General features: G+C 37.8%; 1 protein-coding gene across 5 annotated transcripts in view; it reads left to right on the forward strand.

Annotated features, from left to right (window-relative positions):
* f13a1.S (coagulation factor XIII, A1 polypeptide S homeolog) overlaps nt 1-27931 on the forward strand; it is a 121106-nt gene that overhangs the window by 55188 nt on the left and 37987 nt on the right. For all 5 annotated transcript variants that reach the window (XM_041567674.1, XM_041567675.1, XM_041567676.1 and 2 more), the window contains 4 exons: nt 10931-11119; nt 23279-23530; nt 25073-25191; nt 25895-26002. In XM_041567674.1, the coding sequence (XP_041423608.1) occupies nt 10931-11119; nt 23279-23530; nt 25073-25191; nt 25895-26002 (668 nt within the window). The remainder of the gene's footprint in view (nt 1-10930; nt 11120-23278; nt 23531-25072; nt 25192-25894; nt 26003-27931) is intronic.

The raw sequence follows: 27931 nt of genomic DNA on the forward strand, positions 1-27931 counted from the left end.
TTACACTGACCTACAGGAAAAACAATGTATCAAAGCAGGGTCGGACTGGAGCCTTGGGAGCCTACCGGTGCTATAAAACAAAGGACCCTTCTTGCAGTCCCTCCCCCCTTTTGCACACATGCGTGTAAGATGCACCGCGGGGCAACAGCTAATTTTTATGATGCAGCCGGGGGAGTAGGTTTGGGCCCGGGCCCACCAGGTTTTTTCCCTGCGTCTCGCCGGCCCAGTCCGACCCTAACTATTTGAGACTATTTGTTTGAAACCACCATTCTTCAACGAGCATTCTGTATAAAAATTCCCATATATATATATATATATATATATATATATATATATATATATATATATATATATATATATATATATATTCAATACAATATCTTAGATCTGTGCTGTGACATGGATAAGCCCAGAAACATATATTTCCATAAACACACTATTTAAAAAGTATTTTAGGGTTTCAACAAATCAATTCATGTTTGTAAATAATGTGTAGTATATAGTTCTTCACAAACCGTTGAAGAATGATGGCTTCACACAAGCATCAATAATTAATGTACATGGAACCAGAGAGAATAACCCAGATGATATAGATTCCATGTTAACATTCAACAAGCCATCTGACTCAGCATATCCTCAAGCCTACTAACATAATGAATACATTCTAGGCTGCACCTTTTCGTCCATAATATAGCAACCTAAATCCTATAAAAACTAATCACAAGGCAGATGGGCAAGGTCAAAGCAATAGCTTTAAACCCCACATAAACGCACAACTCTTCTGTCAGTGGGTTCTTGCAAAACTACTAGAGGGCACTCAAATAATCAAACAGATCTTGCAGATAGCCTTGATAATACATGAAAGATAACCCTTACTACTTGAATTCCAAGCAAATACAACTTACTAAATGTAAAGAAAGGCAAATTAAGTCCTCCCTATCATGTAATACTAAGACCTGATTGCCAATGTAGTAACTTCTGCTACTTTCATTCACTTAGGGGCCGATTCACTAAGGGTCGAATATCGAGGGTTAATTAACCCTCAATATTCGACTAGGAACTAAAATCCTTCGACTTCGAATATCGAAGTCGAAGGATTTAGTGCAGATAGTTCGATCGAACAATCGAAGGATAATTCCTTCGATCGAACGATTAAATCCTTCGAATCGAACGATTGGAGGAGGAATATCCTTTGATCAAAAAAAGTTAGCCAAGCCTATGGGGACCTTCCCCATAGGCTAACATTGACTTCGGTAGCTTTTAGATGGCGAACTAGGGGGTCGAAGTTTTTTTTAAAGAGACAGTACTTCGACTATCGAATGGTCGAATAGTCGAACGATTTTTACTTCGAATCTTTCGATTCAAAGTCGTAGTCGTATTCGAAGGTCGAAGTAGCCCAAAAAAAACTTCGAAATTCGAAGTTTTTTAACTTCGAATCCTTCACTCGAAGTTAGTGAATCGTTGTTTTGAAATTGTTTTGGTGTAAATGCCTGTTTAAAATATTTCTGGCTAAGTTACAACCAAGTTAAAGCTGTCAGTGTTCTAATGAAATTTAGTCAAAGTAGTAAAATATTACTGGCATCCCATTATATCAACAGAGCTTATACAATATTATCAGTTGTTGGTAAAATGTGGATGATTTCTTTTCTTGCTCTACTCAAAGGAAGCATTCATCCTTCCACAGAAAATAAAATAATATTTCCAGGTCTGACCTAATGAAGCAATACAAGTGTTATTTGCAAAAAAGGTGGTTCACCTTTATTTTTAACTTTTAGGATGTCCTATTCCTAGCAACTTTACAATCGTTTTTCATTATTTATTTGTTATAGTTTTTGAATGATTTGCTTTTCTCTTCTACATCTTTGCAGCTTTCAAGCAGGGCTCACTGAGCTTACAATTTTATCCTTATTGTTACTTTTTATTCCTTAACTCTCTGTTCAGTCCCTTTCCTATTCATATTCCAATCTCTCATTTAAACCACTACCTGGCTGATAAGGAATAAAAAAAAAAAAGCTAAATAACTGAAAACTACAAAAATATACAAAGTGAAAATCAACTGCAAATGGTGTCAGAATATTAATGTCAATGTCAAACTAATAGTTTTGAAAAGATGAACAACCCCCCATTTAAAGGGTGTCTACTTTAAAACTAAAAAAAAACGCAACTAAAAAAAAGCATATTATTTAAAGGAGTTTAGATTTTTGCAGTACCCAGGAAGATATGAAATCAGGGTTCTGATGTATTTTTTTTTTTGTTCACTTTCAAACACTTTTTTCAGTTCAGTTGTTTTCAGATAGTTCACCAAAAATAAATACTTTTTCCAGTTTCCCCAGGGCCCTGGCAGGCCACTCCAACCCTGAATAAAATAGTTGCTAATATTCCATAGATACTGCTGAGAAATGTATCAACCAATGTAGTGTTGTGCTGCACTGTAGTGATGTGCGGGCCGGCCCGATACCCGCAGGACCTGGGGGTCAGTTGGGTTCGGGCCGACCTCGCAACCCCATTTGCAGATGGGGGGTGGGTCCGGCTCTTCTTCCTGACACCTACTTGCTCCTCCTCTTTTGTGATGTCATCGGTGTGGCGGCGCGGGTGGTGGGAGGTCGGATATTGGTCAGCTGTGGGTCGGGACAAACCCGACCCACACATCACTACTGCACTGCTAAAGCTCATGTGTTTGCTTCAGAAACACAACTATAGTTTAAATAAATAAGCTGCTGTGTAGCCATGGGGGCAGCCATTCAAAGTTGAAAAAGGCTACAGGATACACAGCAGATAACAGATAAGCTCTGTAGTATACAAGGAGATTCTTTAGAACTTAGATCTACTGTGTGTCCTGTGCTTGAATGATATGGGGTGCCGTTTGTCCCAAATACATTCTGTATACAAAACTATCCCTAATACACAGAATGAATGTCTCTCATGTTATATAAGTATTTGTGACCATACACAGATAAAAAAATATACAAAATACTTATTTCTATTAAAGAATGAAAACAAAATCTGGTTTGTGCACAAAAGGATGTCATTATATCACAAACTCCATTCTGTACAGTTTAACAAGCAATCTGTCTCACAAATGTATAACCTCCATGTAACGGACACACTTATGTGCAGAGTTACTTACAGAATGAATTATGTAAAAACAAAGTTGGACATAATATATAATAGTGTAACTAACTAGTGCTTGTCAAGCTAGATTTGACTGACAAAATAGATATCTGTGACAGAAAGCAAGATTTTATAGTACAGGATTCATTCTTTCCACAAAATGACAGTTTTGTTTCACAAAACAGATAAAATAACCATTCTGTGAAGCAATACTGTCAGTCACATTCCTGAACCAATAAGAACAAAGCTTATTGCCATATACAAACAAGATGAGAAGTGGCCAGCTCTGCTCCACATGGCTAAGGCAAAGTATCTGGCCTGCTATAGAGGGCGCCCTCTAATGTCCCCTGTGCTGCATAGTAATAAACATGAACAAACCTTTCCTAAAAGAGCTGCTGTTAAACACTACAGGTTCATAAATGGAAGTTTTTACAAATGGCTGAGAAATATAATGCTGCACTTCTAATGATTGTAGAAAAAGAAAAGTATGCAAAACATAAATATGATCATTTTAGGTGATATTTCTATTCTTATTGTAGTAACCTGCTTGTGTGGCCATTTTGGTTAAGGGCATTCCTGATGTTTTGCCATTATTTTATGACTTACTCCTATTCCTCTTCCTGTCTAAGCTGAGAGCAATAATGGGACAGGCCACACCCACCTGCCATTAAATGTACCAGAAGTTACTGTGCTTGTCTGGCTACTATGCCTGACTCTCAGACTCAGTTATAAGTTTTGTATATGATAGTTAGACTCCAATGTCTCCTCCTAGCTGTAATCTTGCACCAATTAGCTTTTAGTAGTCTCTTAATAATGTGCTTAGCTATAGTTCAACTACTACATAATAGATTTAGCCAGCTTGTAGCTTGTTACCAACGTAGCTTGTTTATATAAACTATAGTTGTGTTTCTGAAACAAAAACACCAGTGCAGGGCAATACTACATTCTATTGCCATTCCTTTAAGACACTTAAATTTTGTGGTGTAACTGTTCCTTTAAGAGTGCTGTTATTCAAACTTTCTATTTCACTGAAATAGAAAGTTCTAAATATTGTTGTGCAGTTTTGTTTTTTTATTTTTGTTTGTGTTACTGTTCTTTAATATCCATTATAGTGCCAGGGACACAAGAATCTGTTGTGAAAAAAATGTACAGGTATGGGACCTATTATCCAGAATGCTCGGGACCTGGGGTTTTCCGGATCTTTCCGTAATTTGGGTCTTCATGCCTTAAGTCTACTAGAAATTCATTTAAACATTAAATAAACCCAACTGGCTGGTTTTGCTTCCAATAAGGATTAATTATATCTTAGTTGGGATTAAGTACAAGCTACTGTTTTATTATTACAGAGAAAAAGGAAATCATTTTAAAAAATTTGGATTATTTGGATAAAATGGAGTCTATGGGAGAGAGCCATTCCGTAATTCGGAGCTTTCTGGATATCGGGTTTCTGGATAAGGGATCCTATACCTGTATAAGAATTTTAATGAGATAGCCTCCACGTATGTAAATGTAAAATATTCATTGAATAACTTCCTCTCCATATCCACAAATACCATTTTTTTTCTAAACGTATTGAATCATTTTGCTTATCTGCAACCAAATATTTTTAGTTTCTTGATTTTTCTAACCTCCCGTTAAAGGCAATAATGATTTGGAAATTTATATTATGAAAAAATACCCTTCCCATTCAATTACTTATTTGCCATTCTGCAGAATACAGCAAAAATACAGATACCCAAAGACATATGCTTATGATGATTCATGGTGAAAACAAAGGCAACCTTGGAGAGGAGCTGCACGTTTGTATTTAGCAAATAAATTGCTTTTTTATGTCTGTAAAATATTTGATTTGTTTTTTCCCACTGATAAATAAGCCATTAAGAAGCATGTCATTTACATTGTTACCGCATGGGGAGATATATCCAGAGTCTTACCTTTGTGAAGACGGCATTAAAAATGAGTTGTGAACTAAAGAAAAGAACCTAATTGCTCTCCTGTCAGTAGCAATAAATAAAAAGCTGCTGATGGTAGGATCATAATAGCTATAACACTGTTATGGTATTTTCCCAGTGTCAGAGTAACAGGGAACTTGGCATTGGCTTGAAGAAGAGACTTGTAGCTGATGAGATGATTGATGAGTAAGTTATCATGATTTTTTGCAGGAAAGAATATCATAAAAATAATATAAGGCACATCTGTATGTCCCACACTGAAACTGGGGGTAGAGAAAGTAGATGCTTTAGCTGTTCACTTATGAAATAATAAAGAAAGCCAAAAAATTGAGCATTAAAACATATATTATGAGTGTCTGTATAAAGATATCATAAACCATAAATCCTTAAAGGGGTATTTCACCTTTAGGTTAACTATTAGTATGTTATAGAATCGGCAATAATTAGCAACTTTTTAATGAGTCTTTATTATTTTCATCTACTGACTCATTCCAGCTATCAAATGGGGTTCACTGACCCTGGCAGCTAAAACTATTGTAATTTTTACTTTTTATTACTTATCTTTCTATTCAGGTCCTCTCCTATTCATATTCAAGTCTCTGATTTAAAGGAGAAGGAAAGGTTAAAACTGAGTGAGCCTTAACAGAAAGGTCCACCTAAATATACCAGTAAACCCTCAAAGTAATGCTGTTCTGAGTCCTCTGTCAAAAGAAACACAGCATTTCTTTCCTTCTATTGAGTACACATGGGCTTCTGTATCAGACTTCCTGTTTTCAGCTTAAACCTCTTTGCCCTGGGCGTGAGCATGCTCAGTTTGTTCCTCCCCCCCCTTCTCTGCTGTAATCTGAGCCCAAGGCTATGAGTGAGCAGGGAGAGACTCAGGCAGGAAGTGATGTCACACCAAGCTACTATGGCAGCTGCTATCATAAACAGAGAGCTTCTAGAGCTGTATGGTAAAACATTCTACAGAATAAATATAGTGTTATAGCTTGCACTATTCTGGCTAATATTTTGGCAATAAAATGCCTTCGTAGCTTTCCTTCTCCTTTAAACCACTGACTGGTTGCTAGGATAAAATAGACCCTAGCAACCTGACAGGTGCTAAAATCCCAAACTGGAAAGTTGAACAAGACACTAAGGGGCAGATGTATGAAGGGTCGAATATCGAGGGTTAATTAACCCTCGATATTCGACTAGGAACTAAAATCGTTCGACTTCGATATTCGAAGTCGAACGATTTAGCGCAAATCCTGCGATCGAACGATCGAAGGATTATTCGTTCGATCGAACGATTAAATCCTTCGAATCGAACGATTCGAAGGATTTTAATACAACGATCGAAGGAATATCCTTCGATCAAAAAATCTCAGGCAAGCCTATGGGGACCTTCCCCATAGGCTAACATTGACTTCGGTAGCTTTTAGCTGCCGAAGTAGGGGGTCGAAGTTTTTCTTAAAGAGACAGTACTTCGACTATCGAATGGTCGAATAGCCGAACGATTTTTAGTTCGAATCGTTCGATTCGAAGTCGAAGTAGTAGTCGAAGGTCGAAGTAGCCCATTCGATGGTCGAAGTAGCCAAAAAAACACTTCGAAATTCGAAGTTTTTTTAATTCGAATCCTTCACTCGAGCTTTGTAAATGTGCCCCTAAGTAATTAAAAAACCTAAAATAATAAAAAATAAAGACCAATTGCATGTTGTCTTAGAATATCACTATTTATATCATGTAAACATCAATGGCAGATGTCCCTTTTACAACTGGAAGAGCTTTCTTTGTTTTGTGGTTTTTGAGGTTTTCAGGTATCTTTGGGTTTTTTGACACTGGCTTTTGTGCAGTAACACAAAAGTTATCGTGAGAAAAGTTGAAAAAGTCATGGTTGTCATGACTTTTCTGCAACTTTTTCCTGTTCATGCTTCTTCAGTTTGAATTTTTTAATAATGTCCAAAATAATAAGGTATTTGAATCCACAAATCGTGTGCAATGTAGTCTGCTGTTCAATCAAGCAATGATCTGGTTTCACCACTTCTAGAAAATGTATCATGTAGGAATAAAGGTTCACTGGAGTATTTGCTAGTGATTCATTTAAGGTTGCAAGGCACTACATGTTTCGGACCTCATGGGTCCTTCCTCTGGTGCAGTTTGAATCTTTTAATAACAATCATGGTATTTGTGGATTTAGAGAAAGTGAGTTTAGTCATGCTTTCAAAAACAACTAACATTCGATAAATAGGCCTATAAAAGTTAATTTTAACGTGAACAACTTTAGATAAGGTAATTGTAAAAATGAATACCCTGTATATATTTTCCCGAATGTACAACACAGTAACTATAAATGTGTAGATATAATGAAAAGAGCAGAAATCAAAGATGTATGATTGCCCATTATTAATACACATATAAATACCTATAAAATGAACATAGCAGTCAAAAAAACCCACAGGGCTAAAAAGATACATACATCGAAATTATACAGTATATTAGAAATCAAAATGGATGACACATGCAGCCATATAAGAGCTGCTAGTTTAGCATGTGATATCTATCCTCATGTCTATTGTATACTATCTACTGACACCTAGTGCCCTGCTGTAGTGCCTCAAGTGGCAGTAAAATATGTATCAACCAAGTAAATGAACCCTTTATGGCTCTTTTGGCTTGTCTGCCAGGACAACATATGATGTATAGTTTTTGTGATGCTTATAGTAGGTTTGATATTTTGTAAGTGTTCTGAAACAAGTTCCTTTAGGTGATCAGATGACTCCTGCATTCTAATCAATAGACACACTGTCCCAAATGATGTGTCTTGACAAAACTATCTGCAATTGGTGTACTCTCAACAAAGCTAGAAACAGAGGTTTGTAGCCTTTCCTGCAACTCTAACTAGCTACAGTGTCTGGAGTGGGAACAGGACTTCAATGCCAATGAAGGAGTGAAAAATAAGAAATATGAACCTATGACTAAGGGATAACTCCCGAAACGCGTAAGGTTTTTTCCAGCAGGACCTCCAATAAAACCCACCTTACAGAAGTGCCGTCTGTTCTTTGGATTTTTGGTTTAAAAATAAGAAATAGCTCAAATGACAAGGATCACTTGATCTCAGAACAAGACTTCTGTACCCAGGAACATACAGTATAACCAGAATCAGCAGGCAGGGACAAAGTCAAAGGAAGATGCCAAACCCCGATTCCAAGCCAAGGGTCAGCAAAAGAAGATCCTTCAGTGGTAAAATGGCTCAATATCAGTCTTGGCAAAAGAGAACCCTTGGCAAAGAGGAAAGTGCCTGGTTTCGATTTAATCATCTTAAGCATGCGTGCATGACTGCAGTTTGTTATAAATTAATGATATAAAGAATGAGTAAGCTTTTTAGTAACAACTATGTGTCTCAGGGCTGCCATACTAGCCTAAGGATACAACTGCCTTGTGACAATAAATAATTTTTAATTCTACTGCTGCCAAAAAGTTCCACGGAAGGAGCTTGAAAGATGGAAGTCTCAAATTTCATAGGGTTGCAGTAGCTCCAGGCTAATAGTAGTCCTATGTTTCTGCTGCCGCTGTAGACATCTTTTTTTTTTTAGCTAAAAGGCCTTATTGGCTCTTAGTTAATAATTTATCAGGCTACAGCATAATTTAAATCTTACAGCTGCAAGGAATAAACAAAACACACTCACTATTGTATAATGCCAGCAGTAAGCCATTACACATTTGCTAAACTATCATAAAAAGAGCGATTGAGAAGTATGGAAATAGGATATATACAGGTTCCCCTGATGGAAAACCATTATCCAGCACTCTCCGAATTACGGGAAGGCCATATCCCATAGAGTCTATTTTAATCAAATAATTAAAATTTTTTTAAAAAGTATTTCCCTTTTCTCTGTAATAAAAAAAATAGTTGTACTTGATCAAAACCAGAACACATTCATTATTGTATGCAAAACAATTAAATCCTTTTTTAACAGACAAAGTATGGTTATCCAAATTAGTGAAAGATCCCTTATCCAGAAATCCCCAGGTCCTAAGCAGGTACCAGATGGACTCACTGATGGATGTACAGATTATCTTAATACTTTAATCACATGACCTGCAAAGTTAGGACAACCATTCTGTATTTCACATCAATGGGCCAGATTCTATTTGAAAAGAAAAGTTTATCTTCTAATTGAATTACAACGAAAAAAGGAAAAAGAAACATTAGTTTGTCTTTTAGTGATATCCCTATTCATGGTTTTGTAAGTAGGCATTTCTGCCAAACTGGTGAAGGCTGTCATAATTAATCAGTGGTGTAAGGGGAGAGGAAGGTTCATCCGAGGAATCACATATAATAGGAGTTCTGTTTTATACTTCTAATTGAATTCCAGATTTTCCAATACAGTCAGATGCAATTCAATTATTTTACTGTTTATCATTCACTCCATTGAAGTCTATGGGGAAACAATTAACTAAATTAGAACAAAAATATTTTCTCCTGAAATTGAATCTTGCCCATACGTTTTCATGTGATAAAGCATAAAATAAAGTTGTCTCTTGGAATTGAATCTGGCCCATAAAACCAGATGAGATTCAAATCTCATTGATTTGAATCTGGCCCAAGGGAGGGGCTGAGAGGAGGAAGGGAGCCGGCGGACTGAGAGAGAAGAGAGGGGAGGGGTGAGTGAGTGAGGGAACAGCGATGGAGAGGAGGGTCACAGGTGGGAAGGAAGACTGAGGGCTGCGGACTAGGGGTAGGCAGAGGACAAATTTTAGAGGTAGCTGCCCAGCGCCCCCCTATCACTGCACCCTAGGCAGCTGCCTCTTCTGCCTACCCCTAGTTATGGCCCTGCTAGAAATCACCAGAAATCCAGTCTCTCTACATGCAGGATTTGTGCAAAAGGCAGTTATTTTGTTAGACTGTGTTTTTTACTGAAATCGGTTATTTGATTGAGCTCTCAGAGCTGGGCCACACAGGCCAGGCGCCCTAGGCAACCTGGCCGGCCGTGGCACTGGCTGAGCATGAGTTGACACTGGCGGGATTGCACAGAAGCACCAATTGGCGTGAGGAAGCTCAGGAAGATGGGGAGTGAGGGGACCGGAGATGGGGTAGGCGACAGAGGTGGTACGTGCCTGGCGCCTTCCCAGCTTTGCGCTCTAGGCACGTACCTACTCTGCCTACTCCTAGTTCTGGCCCTGTGAGCTCTAATACATCTGCTAGGAAAGGGAGCCCCCCTATAAGATATATTGGATCATTCATCTGACACCCAACTGCTGCATTAAAACAGAATGAAGAGAAACAGATGCTGAGAGAGGAATAGTGAATATAAACTTGATTAATTCAGAAACAATGCAGAATTTTTAATGGATTGTATTAAGAAAGTTTCTTACTTCAGTATGAAGAAGCTTATATTACATTTTCATTTTCGTGATCCCCTTTTAAATAAGGCCGTACTCACAAAGTCGCTTGTAAACACCGAATGCAGGTGCGCGCCTCTGTGGTCGAACACATTAAAACTGATCGCAGGTGACGGAGAAAGACTTCTGTATGAGCCATTATATTAAGGACTTTAATTTCTCAAGGTTAAAGATTATTTGATGTGCTTCATAGGAGATTAGAAATTTTTTTTTTTTTTTTCAACAAAGAGAAATTTACCATTAATCTTTTTATAAGACTTAAAGTCTACTACTAGTAACAAAATGAGAGTATGAACAGGTTTTGGGCAATGCCAATAGACCATATGAAGTAAATAGGCTTTGAATCTATCTCCAATACAACTATGGGAATGAATTATGACGTTCATGATTCAGTTCAATGGAGACATCTATCTTATAACAGTTTATCTTATGAAGTATCGTATAATAAATCTATATATATATATATTTTTTTTTTATTGCAGATTACCTAGAAGTCCAAAATGTCCATCTGTTCAAGCAGACCAATGAAAAGAATAAGCAGGAACATCACACTGACAGATATTACAATAGGAAACTCATCATACGACGTGGACAGACTTTTGACATCCAGATAGACTTTAACCGGCCTTACAATCCAGAAAAGGACCAGTTTTGGATAGAATATGTTATAGGTATGTCCGTTATTTAAATGTTTATAATAAGCTTTTAAAAACCGACATGGTTTTAATATTTTCCCATTATACATATATATTTTTTTAATTGTATACCTTGACATTTATACTGTGACTTATGTCTTCCAACCATGGGCGTCCACAGAAAATTTTCCAGGGGGGGGGCAAGGAATAAAACACATTACACATATTACTTGTACCCATATTTTGGTTTCCACACAAGCCTAACAACAGCTTTTCTATAAATATATAAAGTAGTAACTGTTGCATATGTATAGCATTGCCATTCTATTAGTGAAACAAATTCCTTGTTGAGTGACAGCAGTTGGTATTTTATACTTTCTTAGACAATTATTAGCCAGCTGTTTGTAGAATATTATTTCCTCTAGAGTTCTAGATACAGCTGGATAGATACAGAGAAGCCTCCATTTTACATACCCTAATTTTTTACCCTAAAGTTTTTCCATATGTTATTCCATTTTTTATGGTCCCACTAGTGTCGTCATCTGTCCGGATTTGACCTAGAAAGCCTGTTTGGGTCAAATCTGGCCACATCATAGTCCTGCCCCCAATGCCACAGTCCCACCCCTCTACATCACAACCCCACCCCCTGCACCACATCCCCGCCTCCCCCCAGAGTTCTTCGTGGGAAAATGTGGCAACCCTAGGTCCCACCAATATATAATGCATAATACATTTCCTTTACTTTACACCATTATTTCTGGTCCCCTGAAACATTTTAAATGGTGCAAAAATGTATATTATAATATTTAAATATATAGCATTAGGCAGAGGGTTATTAGCAAAGGAGAGGTGAGTTTGGTGGTAAAAAGAGGACAGTGAATAGAGTAAGGCCATGGAACTCTATGTGCTTTGTGGCAAATGCACTGAGAGAATGGTTGTAGCCAAAACCAACAGCCAACCTGTACCTATAAGATTCAATTATGAATGTAGTTACACAGCTATACACATGTTCATTTATAGTCTCTATAACACACACAGGGTTAGTCATATCTTCTTAAAACACAGTTGCCCATACAAACACCCATTAACACTAACAGTTAATTTTACACACAGACATAGATACACACAAAGACACACACATACCCTGACATTGACACACACACACATACACTGGCATCACAATCTAAGCTTAACCCAAAAGATTCACAATCATCTGCCCTGGAAAAGAAGCTGCTTCATCAGGAGGAGATGCTCTCTTGTGATTCTCTCATTCCTCACACAGTTGAGGAGCAGGAAGCTTCTCACAGAGGGAAGGGGCAGATAAACCAGACTGCTACTCTGAGCAGTAGAATAGGCATTGGGATGGTCCATTATTTGAAGGGGTGCTGACCATAAGATATAAGCCTTTTATAAGCTTATTGCAGGTTCTTAATGGTAATTTTAAGAAATGTGTTCATATAAAAAAGAACAAAACAATATATACAGTATACATATGGTAGGAGAATATCCTTTATTATGAAGTACAAGTCCAGGGAGGGGCAAGTGACCCCCTTGCCACTATCTGTGGACACCCATGCTTCCAATTTATTACTCATCTTATTTAAGTTTATCAGGGTTTATCAGGGTTCAAAATGAATTTGGGTTAGATTATAGATGAATGTTTATTTGCTGACACTAGGGCAAGACAGAAAACAAAAGCAGAATGTGGGCCACTCCATTTGTTTTTTTTATTTCTCAGAAAAATGTATACTGCATTTCAGGCTTTGTGAATCAATTAAAGCCAGGGACATTCCAGAAATCAATTCTGTCTGTGGCAGATGGACCTCAATCCATATCCAAAGTAACGGACCTTTTTGACCTATTCAGCCTCTGAAAATGTGTACTTTATATGAAAACATTTAGTACTTTATTACTGCCTAAAATACCTGTGCTAAATAGATGTCATGTCATTGATTAGGCTCGTTCAGCTTTGCCATTATGTGCCTATTAGGTTACTTATTGGCTCATTTGACTCTTGCAGCAGTCTGACCTCTGGTAGTTCTTGTACATCTTAATTTAGTAAAGTATTTTATCTTAAATCGTTAGCAGAAAATTTCCTTTTAGGAAGGTTATTTTTACCTTATCACATGTGGATAAATTATCATATGTGAGCAACAGCCTGAAATTAGGTTGGGAAATCTATTTATAAACTCATACTGGTTGTTGAAAAGAAAGATTAAATGTGTTATTCAACTGACTAATGCAGGTACGTAATTTCTTTCCACCGAGTTAAAGATTTACAATACTATTAGCATTGTCTGTGGTAGTTCTAATGATAATGATAAGGAAAATGTGTCATTAAATCTACTAATTAAGCTATCTGTCTCTGTTCTGGAGCCTGCATTCTAAAAATGTGCATAAATAATCAAGCTGTTGATGTTCTTCAGTGGTAATGTCACATTAAAAGCATTTTCTTCTATTCAGCACCTGCATATATCTCGCAGACAGCGCACCACACCACAATAAATTTAACAAAGAAAAATAGATTTGCTTTGGCAGGAAAAATCATTACAAACCACTTATTCATAGGAACACATATAATTTGCAGCAGCTTTTTATAAATGTGAAGAATTCCTCAGTGCTTATTTCTTGTGTTACTTAAAGCAGTATCACGTAACCCGTGAGCAACATTCAGAAGTAAAAGGATTTGGGGAGCAACACTAGCATGAAAAATGTTGTTGGAGTGCCAAGTAAGTGCTGTGATTGGCCATTTGGTAGCCCCTATGTGGATTGTCAACCTACATTGAGGCACTTGGTTTTTTACAACCACAACTTGCCTCCAAGCCGGGAGTTCAAAAATAAGCCCCTGCTTTGAGGCTACTGGGAGGAACATCCAAGGAGTTGGAGAGCAACATGTTGCTCATAAGCTACTGGTTGCGGATCACTGCTTTAAAAGTAAAGAAAAGCTGATTATTTAAACTCTTATACCTAGTCATTACCTGTATGAAACCACCCATTGGGATGTAAACATTACTGCATGTTCTATATTGGTATTAATAGAACCACTCTAGTGTCAAAGTGTTACAAAGTCACCTGTCCCTTTACTATCAACCGAATGCATACAATTCACCATAGGGAAATATGTTATGTATGACCATATGTTTTCCCTGACTGGATACCTGGCTAGCAGCTTCATTGCCCAAGTGCCTGCATCACACACTTCTGCTATTAATAGTTTTTCTGACTATGGACAGCTGGGAGTCATTGAGCTATCACAATAGGCAGTCGTTGCTGCTTGAGAAGGTACAATATTTACTCATTAGTATTCTCTCTAGTATAGTAAAACAAGAAATCATAGAATAATGTAGAGGCCAGGGTGTGCAAGTCTATACCCATATGTAATGAACTCTTCTGGCATCTTGTGACTTTCCTGTTCTGCTTTTTTGTCACCAACACACATATGAGAAATATGTGCTGAATGGCTAGTAAGACGAGCTCCATAGTTATAGTGAATATATCTGATGGACATGCTTTCTGCAAAATTCAGCAGAAACTACTGGTAACTAAGAAATAATTCAAAGTCTTTGATTCCCTCATACTTGATAATGGATTTATAAGGCCCTTTTCTCAGTCTCATGATTGGAAAGGGGCAGGGACTAAGTCAAAACCTGTGATTCCTCCATGTAAGTTGAGGTGGGAAAAAAATGTGATGTGTGGGTCAGGAAAAACTCAACCCACACCTGACCCTAACCCACAAATTTGCACCCAACACGTAGGGGCCGATTCATGAAGCTCGAGTGAAGGATTTGAATTAAAAAAACTTCGAATTTCGAAGTGTTTTTTGGGCTACTTCGACCATCGAATGGGCTACTTCGACCTTCGAATACGACTACGAATCGAACGATTCGAATTAAAAATCGTTCGACTATTCGACCATTCGATAGTCGAAGTACTGTCTCTTTAAGAAAAACTTCGACCCCCTACTTCGGCAGCTAAAAGCTACCGAAGTCAATGTTAGCCTATGGGGAAGGTCCCCATAGGCTTGCCTGAGATTTTTTGATCGAAGGATATTCCTTCGATCGTTGGATTAAAATCCTTCGAATCGTTCGATTCAAAGGATTTAATCGTTCGATCGAAGGAATAATCGTTCGATCGCAGGATTTGCGCTAAATCGTTAGACTTCGATATTCGAAGTCGAACGATTTTAGTTCCTAGTCGAATATCGAGGGTTAATTAACCCTCGATATTCGACCCTTCATACATCTGCCCCTAACTGTGAATTGTTGCCAATGTAGGACCCACACCCAACCCATACCCATATCTTCTCGCTCTGTACACTACTACTGTGCATGCCTCTGGTTTCAAGACAGGGGAGCTTTGTGAACAGTGGAGGAGTGTCCTTCCCCAGTCTGACCCCCACCCAACCTTACCTTCAATGGTTGGCCAATTTTCTGTGGGTTTTGGGTCAACCCGCTCATCACTAACTAGGTCCCTCCTTCCCCAGGTATTTCTGAAGCTATGGGGTCTACTTCCCCTGTAGCTTTGTTACTGGTCTCTCCTATGATGATAAGGCAGGAGAATAAGCAAGGCCACCCATTTGCCACCACTGTATTTACTAACATAGGATCATCCTTTAATTATAATTGTGACTCGCAGTTTTTAAAGGTAACAGAGTAAGGTTTTCAAATTGTTCATTTAACTCCACTGTTTTTTAAGAAGATGCTATATGGTTCACTGATTTGCTTGGCCTTTGTACAGATCACACATAGGGGTATATTTATCAAAGAGTGAAGTTAAAGATCACCACAGTCTGCTAGAGTGAAATTCCGCCACTCTCCATTCATTTCTAAGGCATATTTATCAAAGGATGAACTTTCACCCATTGATAAATATTCTTTTAAAAATCCCATAGAAATTAATGGAGATTGGCGGAATTTTACTCTAGAGGACTGTGGTGACCTCTATCTTCACTCTTTGATAAATATACCCCATAGACTCCATATAACTGCAGGCCTCTGCAGTGGGTAAATCCTTTTATTAGGTCATGGTTCTGGGGTTCATTATATAGTGAATAAAGTACCCCCTCTTGTAAAATATAAGGATATTATAAGTTACCGAGGAGTTTCATGACCATATAAAAACACGAGGCCGAAGGCCGAGTGTTTTTATACAGGTCATGGAACTCCGAGGTAACTTCTAATATCCTCATATTTTACAACTGGGGGTACTTTATTTATTATAATACACAAGTTTCAGTGAGTCATGTGACAGAAATGACATCAGAACTCACCGTTTATAACTGATGACATCAGAACTCACCGTTTATAAGGATATAATTTACAAGATATTCATGGCTTTTGTGTATTATAACAAAATATCCGTTTATTGAGCATTAATGTCAGCAACATTTTTATTATATTACAGACCAGCAGTATTTTATTAGGGATCATTAACTTGACATGTTAGTATTTTATTTGTGAGCCAAAGCAACAGCTTTGAAAATACTACTCTATTTGGTCTTTTTCACTGACTGAAATATGTTGCCATCTACATCTCTGGTCATATTAATCTATGAATTTTGAGGCAATGCTTCTTTTGATACTTTGCCAGACAAACATACCTTTCAATCCTTACCACCTTTGTATGCATAGGGATATAAATTACCAAAAAACGCTTTCCTTCAATAACTTTATCAGCATGTAATAACTTGTATATAATAGATAGTTTTCAGCGGGTTATTCATTAAAGTCTGAATTCCAAAATCTTGAAAACATTTTTTTACTAGAATACCTAGAATTTTTGGAGATTTATTATACCCTGAAGTAAACTCAGAGTCCGAAAATCTGGCATCTCAGACCTACCGAGGTTGTATATAAGTCAATGTGAGAGGTCCCTATCCTATTTGGAAGTTTTTGTGGTTTGCGCTGGAATTAGCCAGAAAATATGAATATTTTGGACTTTTTGACCAAAAATCCCAAAAAATCTGTCTTTTCATGGAAAAAATGCATTGGTACAAGGGAGCCCTGGAATTACCAGCAGCCTGGACCTAGCAGTAATTCCAGGCTTCTCATTGCAGATTGCATCACGTGTGATTGCAATTGAATTGGTCCCTAATGCTGTTATTAAGTAATATTCCAACATTGCACTGCTTTTGTAAATGAGAATTCCTGTATGCAAGCATCTATTTGATTAAAGAACAGTTATATTAAAGAAGACTGGTTGCTGTGCCATATTTGCATATTACATTGAGTTTGTGTGTATACAGATGTAGAATTTGCATAGTTAACTAGATTTATTATCCCTGGTTCTCATAATGAAGTTTTGGTGTTTTGTTCATTGTGCAGCTGGTGCCATTTAGCCAAGCACTGAGACAATAGACTGGAGAATATGACTAGGAAGTAAAAATGCACATGTATCTATAACTTTATTTATAAAGCCCTACTAGGATGCGCTACACTGGACAACTTCAGCTGAGCTTGAAGGTTTATTCACACACGCACTAATAATTTGATGGCATGTGGATGAGGATAATATAGTGAATTACGAGGGATGCTCAATCAGCGCAAAAGTAAGAGAAATATAATAATTGCACACACCATAGCAGAGTGCTGTTCTTTCACATATCAATCTCAATCTCTCAAATTATCATCTAAATCAGTCTAGGCTGCAGTATATTACAGATCATCCTTTTTTAGACATCAGAAATTCATTTTGCATGTCCCTCTCATCTTCCTTTCATAGTAATGAGGCATGGATATATATATTTTTTTCACAAATGGTTTCTTTAATCTGATTTATATTGATGTTTTTTTGAGAACAATGTGTACAATTGCATACACTTTTTTTGGATTCTCACTGTGTAAGAGTGTCCCATTTATTTCCAACTGGACACACACATATATATATATATATATATATATATATATATATATATATATATATATATATATATATATATATATATATATATATATATATATATATATATATATATAGAATTGTTTGAATATAGGAATGCACACTGGGATTTAAGTAAAATCTTCTTTATTTATTCCAACATTTAAAAGAAACAGGTTTGTTTCTTTTAAATGTTGGAATAAATAAAGAAGATTTTACTTAAATCCCAGTGCGCATTCCTATATTCAAACAATTCTATACAACTGGCGAGGAATAGCACCTGGGTCTGATGGATATTCGCATGGGAGTGCTTAAACCTAATGAATTTGTATATATATATATATAACATCATAGTTCCCCTGCACTCACAGTTCTTTGTTGATAAACAAAGAAATATTGGTTTGAATGTTGCTCCTACTTTTGCCAACCTGTACATGAGGGTGTATGAGGAGACACTTTTATTTCCCAAGTTAGCTCCTCATGTGATCCTATACAAACGCTACATAGATGATCTCCTGCTGATATGGGGTGGGCCTTTACAGAGATTGGTACAAGTCACTAATGAATTAAATGGCACTGGGCACCCATTACACTAACACTGATTTACAGCACCACAGGAGTCGACCTCCGGAAACACCATTCTACATATTAACAGTTATCGTCCTCCACATGCTATCAAAGCGGTACCTTACTCGCAGTTCTTATGTGCTGTCAGTAACAACATTGATAAGAACAAAGCTGCATCCCAGGTTAAAGAGATGGAATGTTTTGCTGGGAGAGGTTATGACCAGAGTCTTCTGTCTACACAAGCTTCAAGAGCCTTGCAGTATGATCAATCTGCTCTCCTGGTTGGCTCCAAAAGGATCATAGACAAACCTAAGAGAGAGATCTTCACACTGACGTACAATGTGATGAATAAGGCCATTGTGCTAAGGATAACTGGTTCCTACTACAAACGGATGGGACTTTAACCTTTAAAGACTCTTCATCTCCCATGATTGCCTATAAGAGAGGCAGAAACCTAGGAGACATACTAACTAAGAGAGACTTGATCCTGGAGACACAGAAGGCCCAAGATTGGTTATCAAAGTGCAATAAAAATGACTGTTTTCCATGCAATAACTGCAACACCTGCAGTGGACTCATAAAAGGCTCCACCTTCAGGCATCTCCACTCAGGCACACAATATTGCAGTAACTTTAAATTAACTTGCACCTAGGAATATTTATTTAGCATGGTGTCTTTGTGGATTAGCTTATCTTGGAAAGACTATCACCACATTACGTGAAATAATACGCAACCATAAGTCTACTATCCGCAAGGCGCTTGACACTGGAAGCTCTGATTTAGCCATTCCTAAACACTTCTTTTCTGAAAGACACAGTCTGTCACAATTTAGGTATATGGCCATTGACCATGTACCTCCCCCCAGGAGGGGTTGGAACTGGGACCTTATTTTACTGCATCTCGAATCCCGATGGATACATACCCTAGATACAGTATCCCATAGGGTTTAAATGAATCATTACCCATATCTGTGTTTTTTTAATTCTGTAATCAGTTCCATAGCCCAGACAACTTATTGTAATATCATGTGACTCCTTATGTTAAAGTGACCAGTAGTCGTCCTGACCAGTGGAATTCATAATTTATTATGGCATGTTGGTTAATCTGATCTACTAATGCCCCCTCTTATACGCAGAAGGTTTGCACTGAAAGCCTATTAAGCAATAACTTTTTTATTTAAATTTGTCGTTTTTTTTGGGTGTAATTGTCTATGTTCCTAAAATGATTATGCTAATGCTGTTGGGGAATTTTACATTTTGGCTCTTACCTCTGTTACCCCCTAGCCTCCTTACTGGCTCACCTGTCTGTAAGCTCTGTTTTTATATAGTAATACCCATGAGACACCTATGGGAAATACAATACTTTGCCTCTTGCTTAGAGCCCCCCTAGTCTCAGCTTCACCTACTGCAAACAAACACAGACATTGCTGGAGAAGTCTTTCTTAATAACTCCTGATTGAATCCCCCTAGTCTGTTTAACCAATGGGGGTCCTTCTTCCCCCTAGCACCTGCTGTCTGCTCACCATGATCTATAGGGGCTGATCCTGGACCCTTTGCATGCCTGACATTGTTACTTATACGTAGTAGCTTGTTACTTTGCAGCTGCCCATCTATCCAATGTTACATTTTATAACTGCACTGTAAATAAATAACGCAACTCGGTGGTACCATAGGAATGCTGCGCTCTTTATAACACACTTCGAATACCAACTTGCCTTACCTACAGTATGTTCCACATTACTGGTCTAGGTAATCCTCCCTTGCACAACTGAACACTGGACCGATTTTTACCTACAGCTTTCTATATGTTATTCCCCACTTACCATGGAATCAGCTCATCAACATTATCATATAAACTTAGCCTTGTACTCCTGCTTGACCTGCTTTAATATCACAGTACACTATATGGTGGAGTTAATGTTTATTTTGTTTGGACACTACAATAAGATAATAATACTAGTGTGTGTGCTTTGACATGCTTAGTAAGACAAGAACACACTTTTTTGCTTCTGTCCAGTAGCTTCTGATCTCCACTGTCACATTTATTTACATGTGGGTGTTCACTACTGTTACTATGGCAATTAACAGACTTGCGGGTTATTTAGGTCTGCTCTTTGTACAGCACTGTAACCTTGATAAAGGTCTCTGTTGAGACCGAAATGTCAATTCAATAACTTATATTTCTTTGTTCATCACCAAAGACCTGTGAGTGCGGTGTAATATGATGTTCTATAATCTACAGACTTCTACACTTTTGGCTGTTTGGCATAATTCACATCTGCCCCTGCCCCAGTAGAGCTCACAATTTAAAGTCCTTATCGCATTCATCTACACTAGGGAAAACTTTATTAGGAGTCAGTTAACCTTCCTGCATGCTTTAGGATTGTAGGAGGACACGGGATGCTCAATCATCTGAAACATTTTTGGTGCATGGTGCAACTAACTAATTCAAGAATCAGTTTCTTGCACTAGAATGAAGGTCACATTTTTTTTTAAATACAACATGAATAGTTTATCAGAATTTAACAAAACATTTAATTTGTAACTGATATTTGTGCCAACCTAAAACAAATATGTCTTGAGGTCTTGTTCACTCTGTCACTCCTATAACTGGGCATTGATAGGTTTAATTAATGAAATGCACATTTTTATATTTTTAATGAGTTTTTCCTTTTACATCAGACAAACCTCTGCTCTCTATACATGCAGTGTACAAAGTTTGCTGTAGCCGGCTAATACTGTGCATGTATTTCACTGAGACAGTTCAGTTTCATCTGTAGCATCTCCAACGGGAAGGTACTTTCCAGCTTTCATAGTATCACTCACACAGTGAAAAGCTTTATTTATCCATTTATCCTCTCAAGTGTAATCTTACACTAAGAAATCTTAAGGTGGCCATACACGGGCCGATAAAAGCTGCCGACAGACCGTGTCGGCAGCTTATTGGCCCGTGTATGGGGGCCCCCGACGGGCTTCCCCGATCGAGATCTGGCCGAAAGTCGGCCAGATCTCGATCGGATGGGATTAAAAATCCCGTCGGATCGCGGCCGCATCTGTTCGTTGATGCGGTCCCGCGATCCGACCGCCCGTTTGGCGAACGCTAGGATCCGATCGTTGGGCCCTAGGGCCCACGATCGGATCAGCCCGATATTGCCCACCTCAAGGTGGGCATATCGGAGGGAGATCCGCTCGTTTGGCGACATCGCCAAACGAGCGGATCTATCCGTGTATGGCCACCTTTAGTTGCACCACAACACTGTAAGCTCAGATAAAGGGATATTCCAAGTAAGCATTTTACTTCTCTTAACAGCTATAATCCATTTTCAGAAGCGTCAAGCTGCATTTTTCCTGTTTTTATAGAATTTAAGCATATAGCTACATTGATAACAAATATAACATGCAGATTAGCTAAAATTAAAACCAGTGACTCTAGTCTTTTTAACAAAAGCCCCTGATGGTGGTAGTAGGCTCTGGTTCAATGGCGGTTTAGTGTACATAAATAGCATACTATCTTGCTATGTTGTGGCTAATCTATTGGGAATTAACTGCATCTGTAGCTTTTCTTCTTCTTTAATGCCTTTAAGAGTAGCTTGGATGATTTCTTTGATATACATAAGGCCACTTTTAGTTTAATAACAGATAGTCTTTCTAACTGAATTGCATCTGACGCGATAAGAAAATCTGGAATTGAATTAGGAAATTAGCTTTTTAGAACCTGGCTCATAATGTCTAAAGCTATAGTGATCTTAAGACCTACAGTTATTATAGGTATTGTTTTATACAGTTTATATATGTGAGTGTATAGATAGGCCATTTGGAGAGGTTTAACTTGATGGACTTTTGCCTGTTTTTGAGTCCAAATAACTATGTATGCAGAGAAAATAGCCATAGTGGTAAAATATCCATTTAATCTATTTCTGATTTTAAGGGGCAGAGCAGAAACTGGCTGTTAAAATATGAGTCAAGGTCAGAGCAGGCATTACAAATTAACCAACAATGTATTTGTCATTAACTTATCTTTCAGCCCCCAGCTCTCCCCCAATACCAACCACCAGTTGGCTCCAATCCAGCCTTTTAGGTCTTGATCACCCCCTTATTTGTAACTGTCTGTCCTCTCACAGCCCCTCCACCTCCCCATCTGGGCATCTGAAAGTTTTCTTTAAGAAACGTGGCAACCATAGATGCAGCTATATCATATGCAAAAATATGACCGTATGTCGCAGAATTTAGATTTGTTTCTAGAGGCATCTAGAAACAATAATAAAAATGTATTATTGAAGAATAAGGATCTGAAAAACAGAAAACTATTTCTTTAATTTAGAAATTGTATCCCTCTAATGATAGTATTATCTGAGCACAGTGATAAAATAGGGTTCATTTACTAAAACAGAGCAAAGGGAAAATATTTGGGGGAATTTTCCTTCTTTCTTAACCATAATAAAATTAATTTTTGTATCTCAGTTGAAATATTCTGTACGAATTATTAAATATTAAAATGCAAATTACATTACATGTTCTCAACATTTTAACACAGATGAAAAATCTGATCCACAGAACATGCTAGTGTACTGCTATAAATATATTCCAGTGTCTAACTGTATGAATTAAAGAATGTATGACTCAAAGCCATAATACTCTGGCAGGAGAATGGTAGTTTACATTTTGCAGGCTGTGTTAAATTTTTTATTAGCAGGACTTAGACTCTCTTCTTTAGTTAAGTTTTTCCATAATCAACTGTTTGTTACATTTCTAGGTCGTTATCCGCAGCAGAGTAAAGGAACATACATACCAATCCCCATTGTTGATAAACTGGAAGTAGGAAAATGGGGAGCACAAATTACTCGAAATGAGTATACATCGGTTACTGTTACCATATTATCAACACCGGATTGCATTGTTGGCAAGTTCCGCATGTATGTTGCTGTCCTTACTCCTTATGGGATTTTGCGCACCATCAGAAATGCTGAGACAGACACCTATATTCTCTTCAATCCATGGTGCAAAGGTAGGATGGGTAGTGGGAGTGGGATACTGCATAGAAAAAGTATCTTCTGTAATTGGAATTATGTCTTTTAAAACTATATTTTTCTTTATTTTTTCTTGCTGGGTCAATCAGTAGTTGACTTCTAAACACTTTAACCCTAAACCAGCTCATGTACTATCTGAAATGACCTTTCAAATGACATTTAATACAAGGCAGAATTCAGATAGTAGTGAAACTCCATTTTCTTTATACCTTCTCCATTTGCCATCCTAAATTGCTTTTTACTTTCAATGTAATTCAGTGTACAAAGTCAACCTTTATATATCATAGATGATTTAATACCAAAGGGTACTTAGGTCCAAGGTTGATTAGAAACAACCAGCACCCCACTTCATTGGCTAAATGGTAGGGAAGGAAAAAAGTGGAATACACGCAAGTGGACACAACCTCAAAACATAGAGGTAGTGGCAACCCTAGTAGATGCAATCTCTCCAGATGATGTTTCATCACTTGGTCATTTTTTTACAGTTTTTAAAGCTGTAAGTTATTAATAATTTATTATTAATTAATTTTTCCTACAAAAAAATTGTGTTTTTACCTTTTTGTCCGACCAGAAAAAATAACCCCCTAAAAGTAAATATTATGGTTAACCACCTTTTTAAGATTACTGTTAATATAAAAAAAAGAATTTAATTGTATTATATGAAAAGTGCTGTAAATATGCCATGCAATAAAAAAAATGTTAACATGTTTTTATGCCTGCTGGATGAGGGTGACTTCACATGCATCATATAGACAGCGCAGTTTTGAAATAAGGATACTTTTTGTGTGGCTGCCTTTTTTTACTTGGAGCAAATACAAGGCAGCATTTAAACTGGTTGAGATGTAGACTTATTCAGCTAAAATTAAACTTAAGTGTACAATTAAATAGACAAATATTTTCAGCCACATTGAAGCACATTGAATATTTTACAACTTTAAAACCTTTATATATGATTAATGTTGTAGAAGAATGGGCCCTGGGCAACACAGACTGTAAGAGAAGTTTAAATACAAGCCCTTCAGCTGTTGAAAAACAATTCTGAGTATCTGCCAACATCTAAAACAGCCTCTACACCCCACTCTGCCCTATTGCAGTGACAGTCTCATCTTCCTGTTTTACAAATCTACGTAAGGAAAACTGGTTCTATCCAAATCTTGCTTTTCAAAAATAAGAATTGCAGCATTTTGCAAAAAGAACTGCATCATTTTGCAAAAAGAATTGCATCATTTTGCAAATATAATTGAAAATTGAAGAGTCTGTTCAAAGATATAAAAAAACAGACACATATCACAAAAGCCATGGGGTCCTGGGCAATGCTCTAGCAAAACACAACCATGTTAGGCAATACATTACCTTCAGGGAAGGAAGCTCTGTACAGGGGTGTGCTGGAATGGGTCACATTTAATTCTATCCCTAAAAGAAATTTCCATAAAAATTGCAATATAGAGTAAGATGCAGTTCTGAACACATTATATATATATAACTAGAAATTATTTCACTGTTACTGTCAATATGTCTAGATGATTCTGTTTATATGGACGATGAGCAAGAAATTGAAGAATATGTTATGAATGATGTTGGAGTAATTTTCCATGGAGACGTGAACAACATCAAGAAAAGAAGTTGGGAATATGGACAGGTGTGTATATAAGAAGATTATTACAAATCTCAGTAAAGAGGTTCTGATTGATTATGGAGACGAGATCTTTCTTGACAGTAGAGTAGACAAGTGAGCTTCATTTGATCAGAAGAAGTGATAAGCTTTAGTCCACTGTTTCAAAATATGTTGTAGTATTCAACCGTGTTAAAGGACCAGTGACATCAATTTTAAAAAGATTTTTTTTAAAAAATGCGGCGCTCGAATTCTCCTCCCTGGCTATCTCCTATAAGGAAGGCAGGGAGGAGAAATCGAGCCCCGCATGATGGATCGCCGGACCGGCTTTTCTGAAGAGGAGTGCAAACTGAGTTTCAATAAGTTATTTCTTAATAAAGATTAAGTGATTTAAAAGTTTGATTTGTCTTTGTGTTTTTTTTTCACTCTATACTTACGAATGAAAAAAAAACTTGATGTTACTGGTCCTTTAAGATTTATCTCCTAGCATGGGCATTCTCCCTGTTCTCTTAATTACTCTGTTGATTAGATATGTTCTGTGAGATAAGTCTTTCTGCTGGGCAAGCTAAGTGCAGGAGTAAACAACAATAAAATGGAAAACACAGTTAAAATCTGTAATACGGTTCAAAAGCAAAGTTTTAGCAGCTTTTTGATAAACCTGAGTTTTAAAGATTGTAATAATATTATTATATTATCTGTTACATGAAACCTCTTTCCATTGAATTTGTAGTTTGAAGAGCAGATTCTTGATGCATGCCTTTACCTAATGGACAGAGCTCAACTGGATCTCGCAGGACGTGGAAATCCTATTAAAATTAGTCGTGTTGGATCTGCAGTGGTATGTGTCTCCAGCAAATTGCTCTTAATTAGTTCACAAATGTTAAGACGTGATGAGCCAAATGTATGGGAAGGTGAAAAGACATTGCAGTTAAGGTGTTTTAGCTTTGCAACAGCATATACATTGCCCTACACAGTTAGAGAATTATTCTTCATAGGAAAAAGTCTACCACATTGCTAATTTCTTCCAAAGATTGTGTCTGGACAGCTTCTTAGCTAGACAGTACTAGGGCTTGGAAGGCTACAAATGGATGATGTAAAAGGCAAGGGGCACAGTATTATGATGACTGTGTTTTGTTGCCTTTTTTTCCAGTGCAAAAAAAAACAGCAGTTTTTTTGTCAGTGAAACAAATTGCATGGCAAATTGCACAAACAATTTCACTGCACCATAATTCCTGCAAAATTGTACCAGTTGAATAAATGGCCATCAGGAGAGTTTAGTAATGACTGAGTAGGAAGCCGTTTCAGGGAAACAGACAGAACAGGAAAGAATGGTACAGGCTTTAGTTTTTAGTAAAGGCACAAGCAGGACAGACAAGATAAATAGTTTAGGTGCAGTAGGTAACAGGCCATGCAGACAATATAGGTTATGTAGGGAAAACATACAAGGCAAGCAAGACTGACACTGACTGCAGGCAAGGTAAGTAAGGTGTTTACTCTTGAAACTACAAACCAGGCATAAAAGGCAAAGTCCAGGCTAAGTAACAAAGGTTTAAGAATGTCTAATTCCATGCAACGGTTGAGGTAGGCAGAGTTCAGGAACAAAGCAAGAGTCTTTTCACTGGAATACAGCAGTATAACACAGAGGAACAGGGTAACAGTACCTACCATCAGGCAGTGGGTAGAGAACAGGATACATTTAACTATACTCAGGAAAAGGTAGTGAGCAGTGCCAAGGTCGGAACGGTGTCGCAGAGGTCTCTAGCCAAGACGTTCACCTGCTGGATAATGCAGTGCAGCTGACCCATAAATTGCTAAAGCTTGGTACACAATATAGGGGAGGTTTTCTATATGGAAAACCCCAGTGTGTGCAATTGGCATCTTAAAGGAGAAAAAAACCCGTAACCCCTCCAACCCTAGGTAGACCTCCCTCCCTCCTCCCCCCAGGCTAACTACCCCCTGGGGCAATGCCCCATACTCCATACTTACCCCTCTGCGCAGATTCTCCCATCGAAGTTCCACGCGTCCATCTGTAAGCTGACTGAGAGATTGGTATTTCGGCGCATGAGCAGTTTGCGACAACTGCACATGCGCGGAATTACATTGAAATTGATGATCTCTCAATCAGCTTACCGAGGAGCCAGAAGATGGACGCGTGGAACTTCGCTGGAAGAATTTGCGAGGGGTATGGAGTATGGGGCATTTCCCTGGGGCAGGGGTAGTTAGCTTGGGGGAGGCGGAAGGGAGGTCTACCTGGGGTTGGGGTATTGGGTTTTTTCCCCCACAGGTTGATTTCTCCTTTAAGTACAGTGGTAAGATCAGGGAACCTAGATAACAAGGCTTTAAGTTCAAGACCAATAGTAAGCTGCACATTACAATTCATGTAAATCAGCAATAATGTAAAAAGCCCAGAAAACCCCTCTTATTGATGCTGCAGCTTTAGCAAATAATCATAACATTTCTTTTGGGCTTTGACTAAAAGACAAAATAATTTTTCATACTTCGCTTTTATGGAAAAGAACACTACAAAGGAAAAGTAGCATATATACCGTTCTGTTTGGGCATTCAAATGGATAATGTCCACAGCAGTACGGCTCCAAAGAGCCATGAATATCCTATCAATCATAAACAGTGCTTAGTGATGTCACCAGTTATAATCAGCAGAAGAAGCACATGCCTAGGGCGCAACTCTGGGGGGGGGGGTACTGGGTGCTTACCTCTTGCATGCATACCCCTAGTCCTGGCCCTTGAGTCTCCCAGTCCTGCCCCC

Source organism: Xenopus laevis, chromosome 6S, assembly GCF_017654675.1.
Source record: "Xenopus laevis strain J_2021 chromosome 6S, Xenopus_laevis_v10.1, whole genome shotgun sequence".
Taxonomy (NCBI): Eukaryota; Metazoa; Chordata; class Amphibia; order Anura; family Pipidae; genus Xenopus; species Xenopus laevis.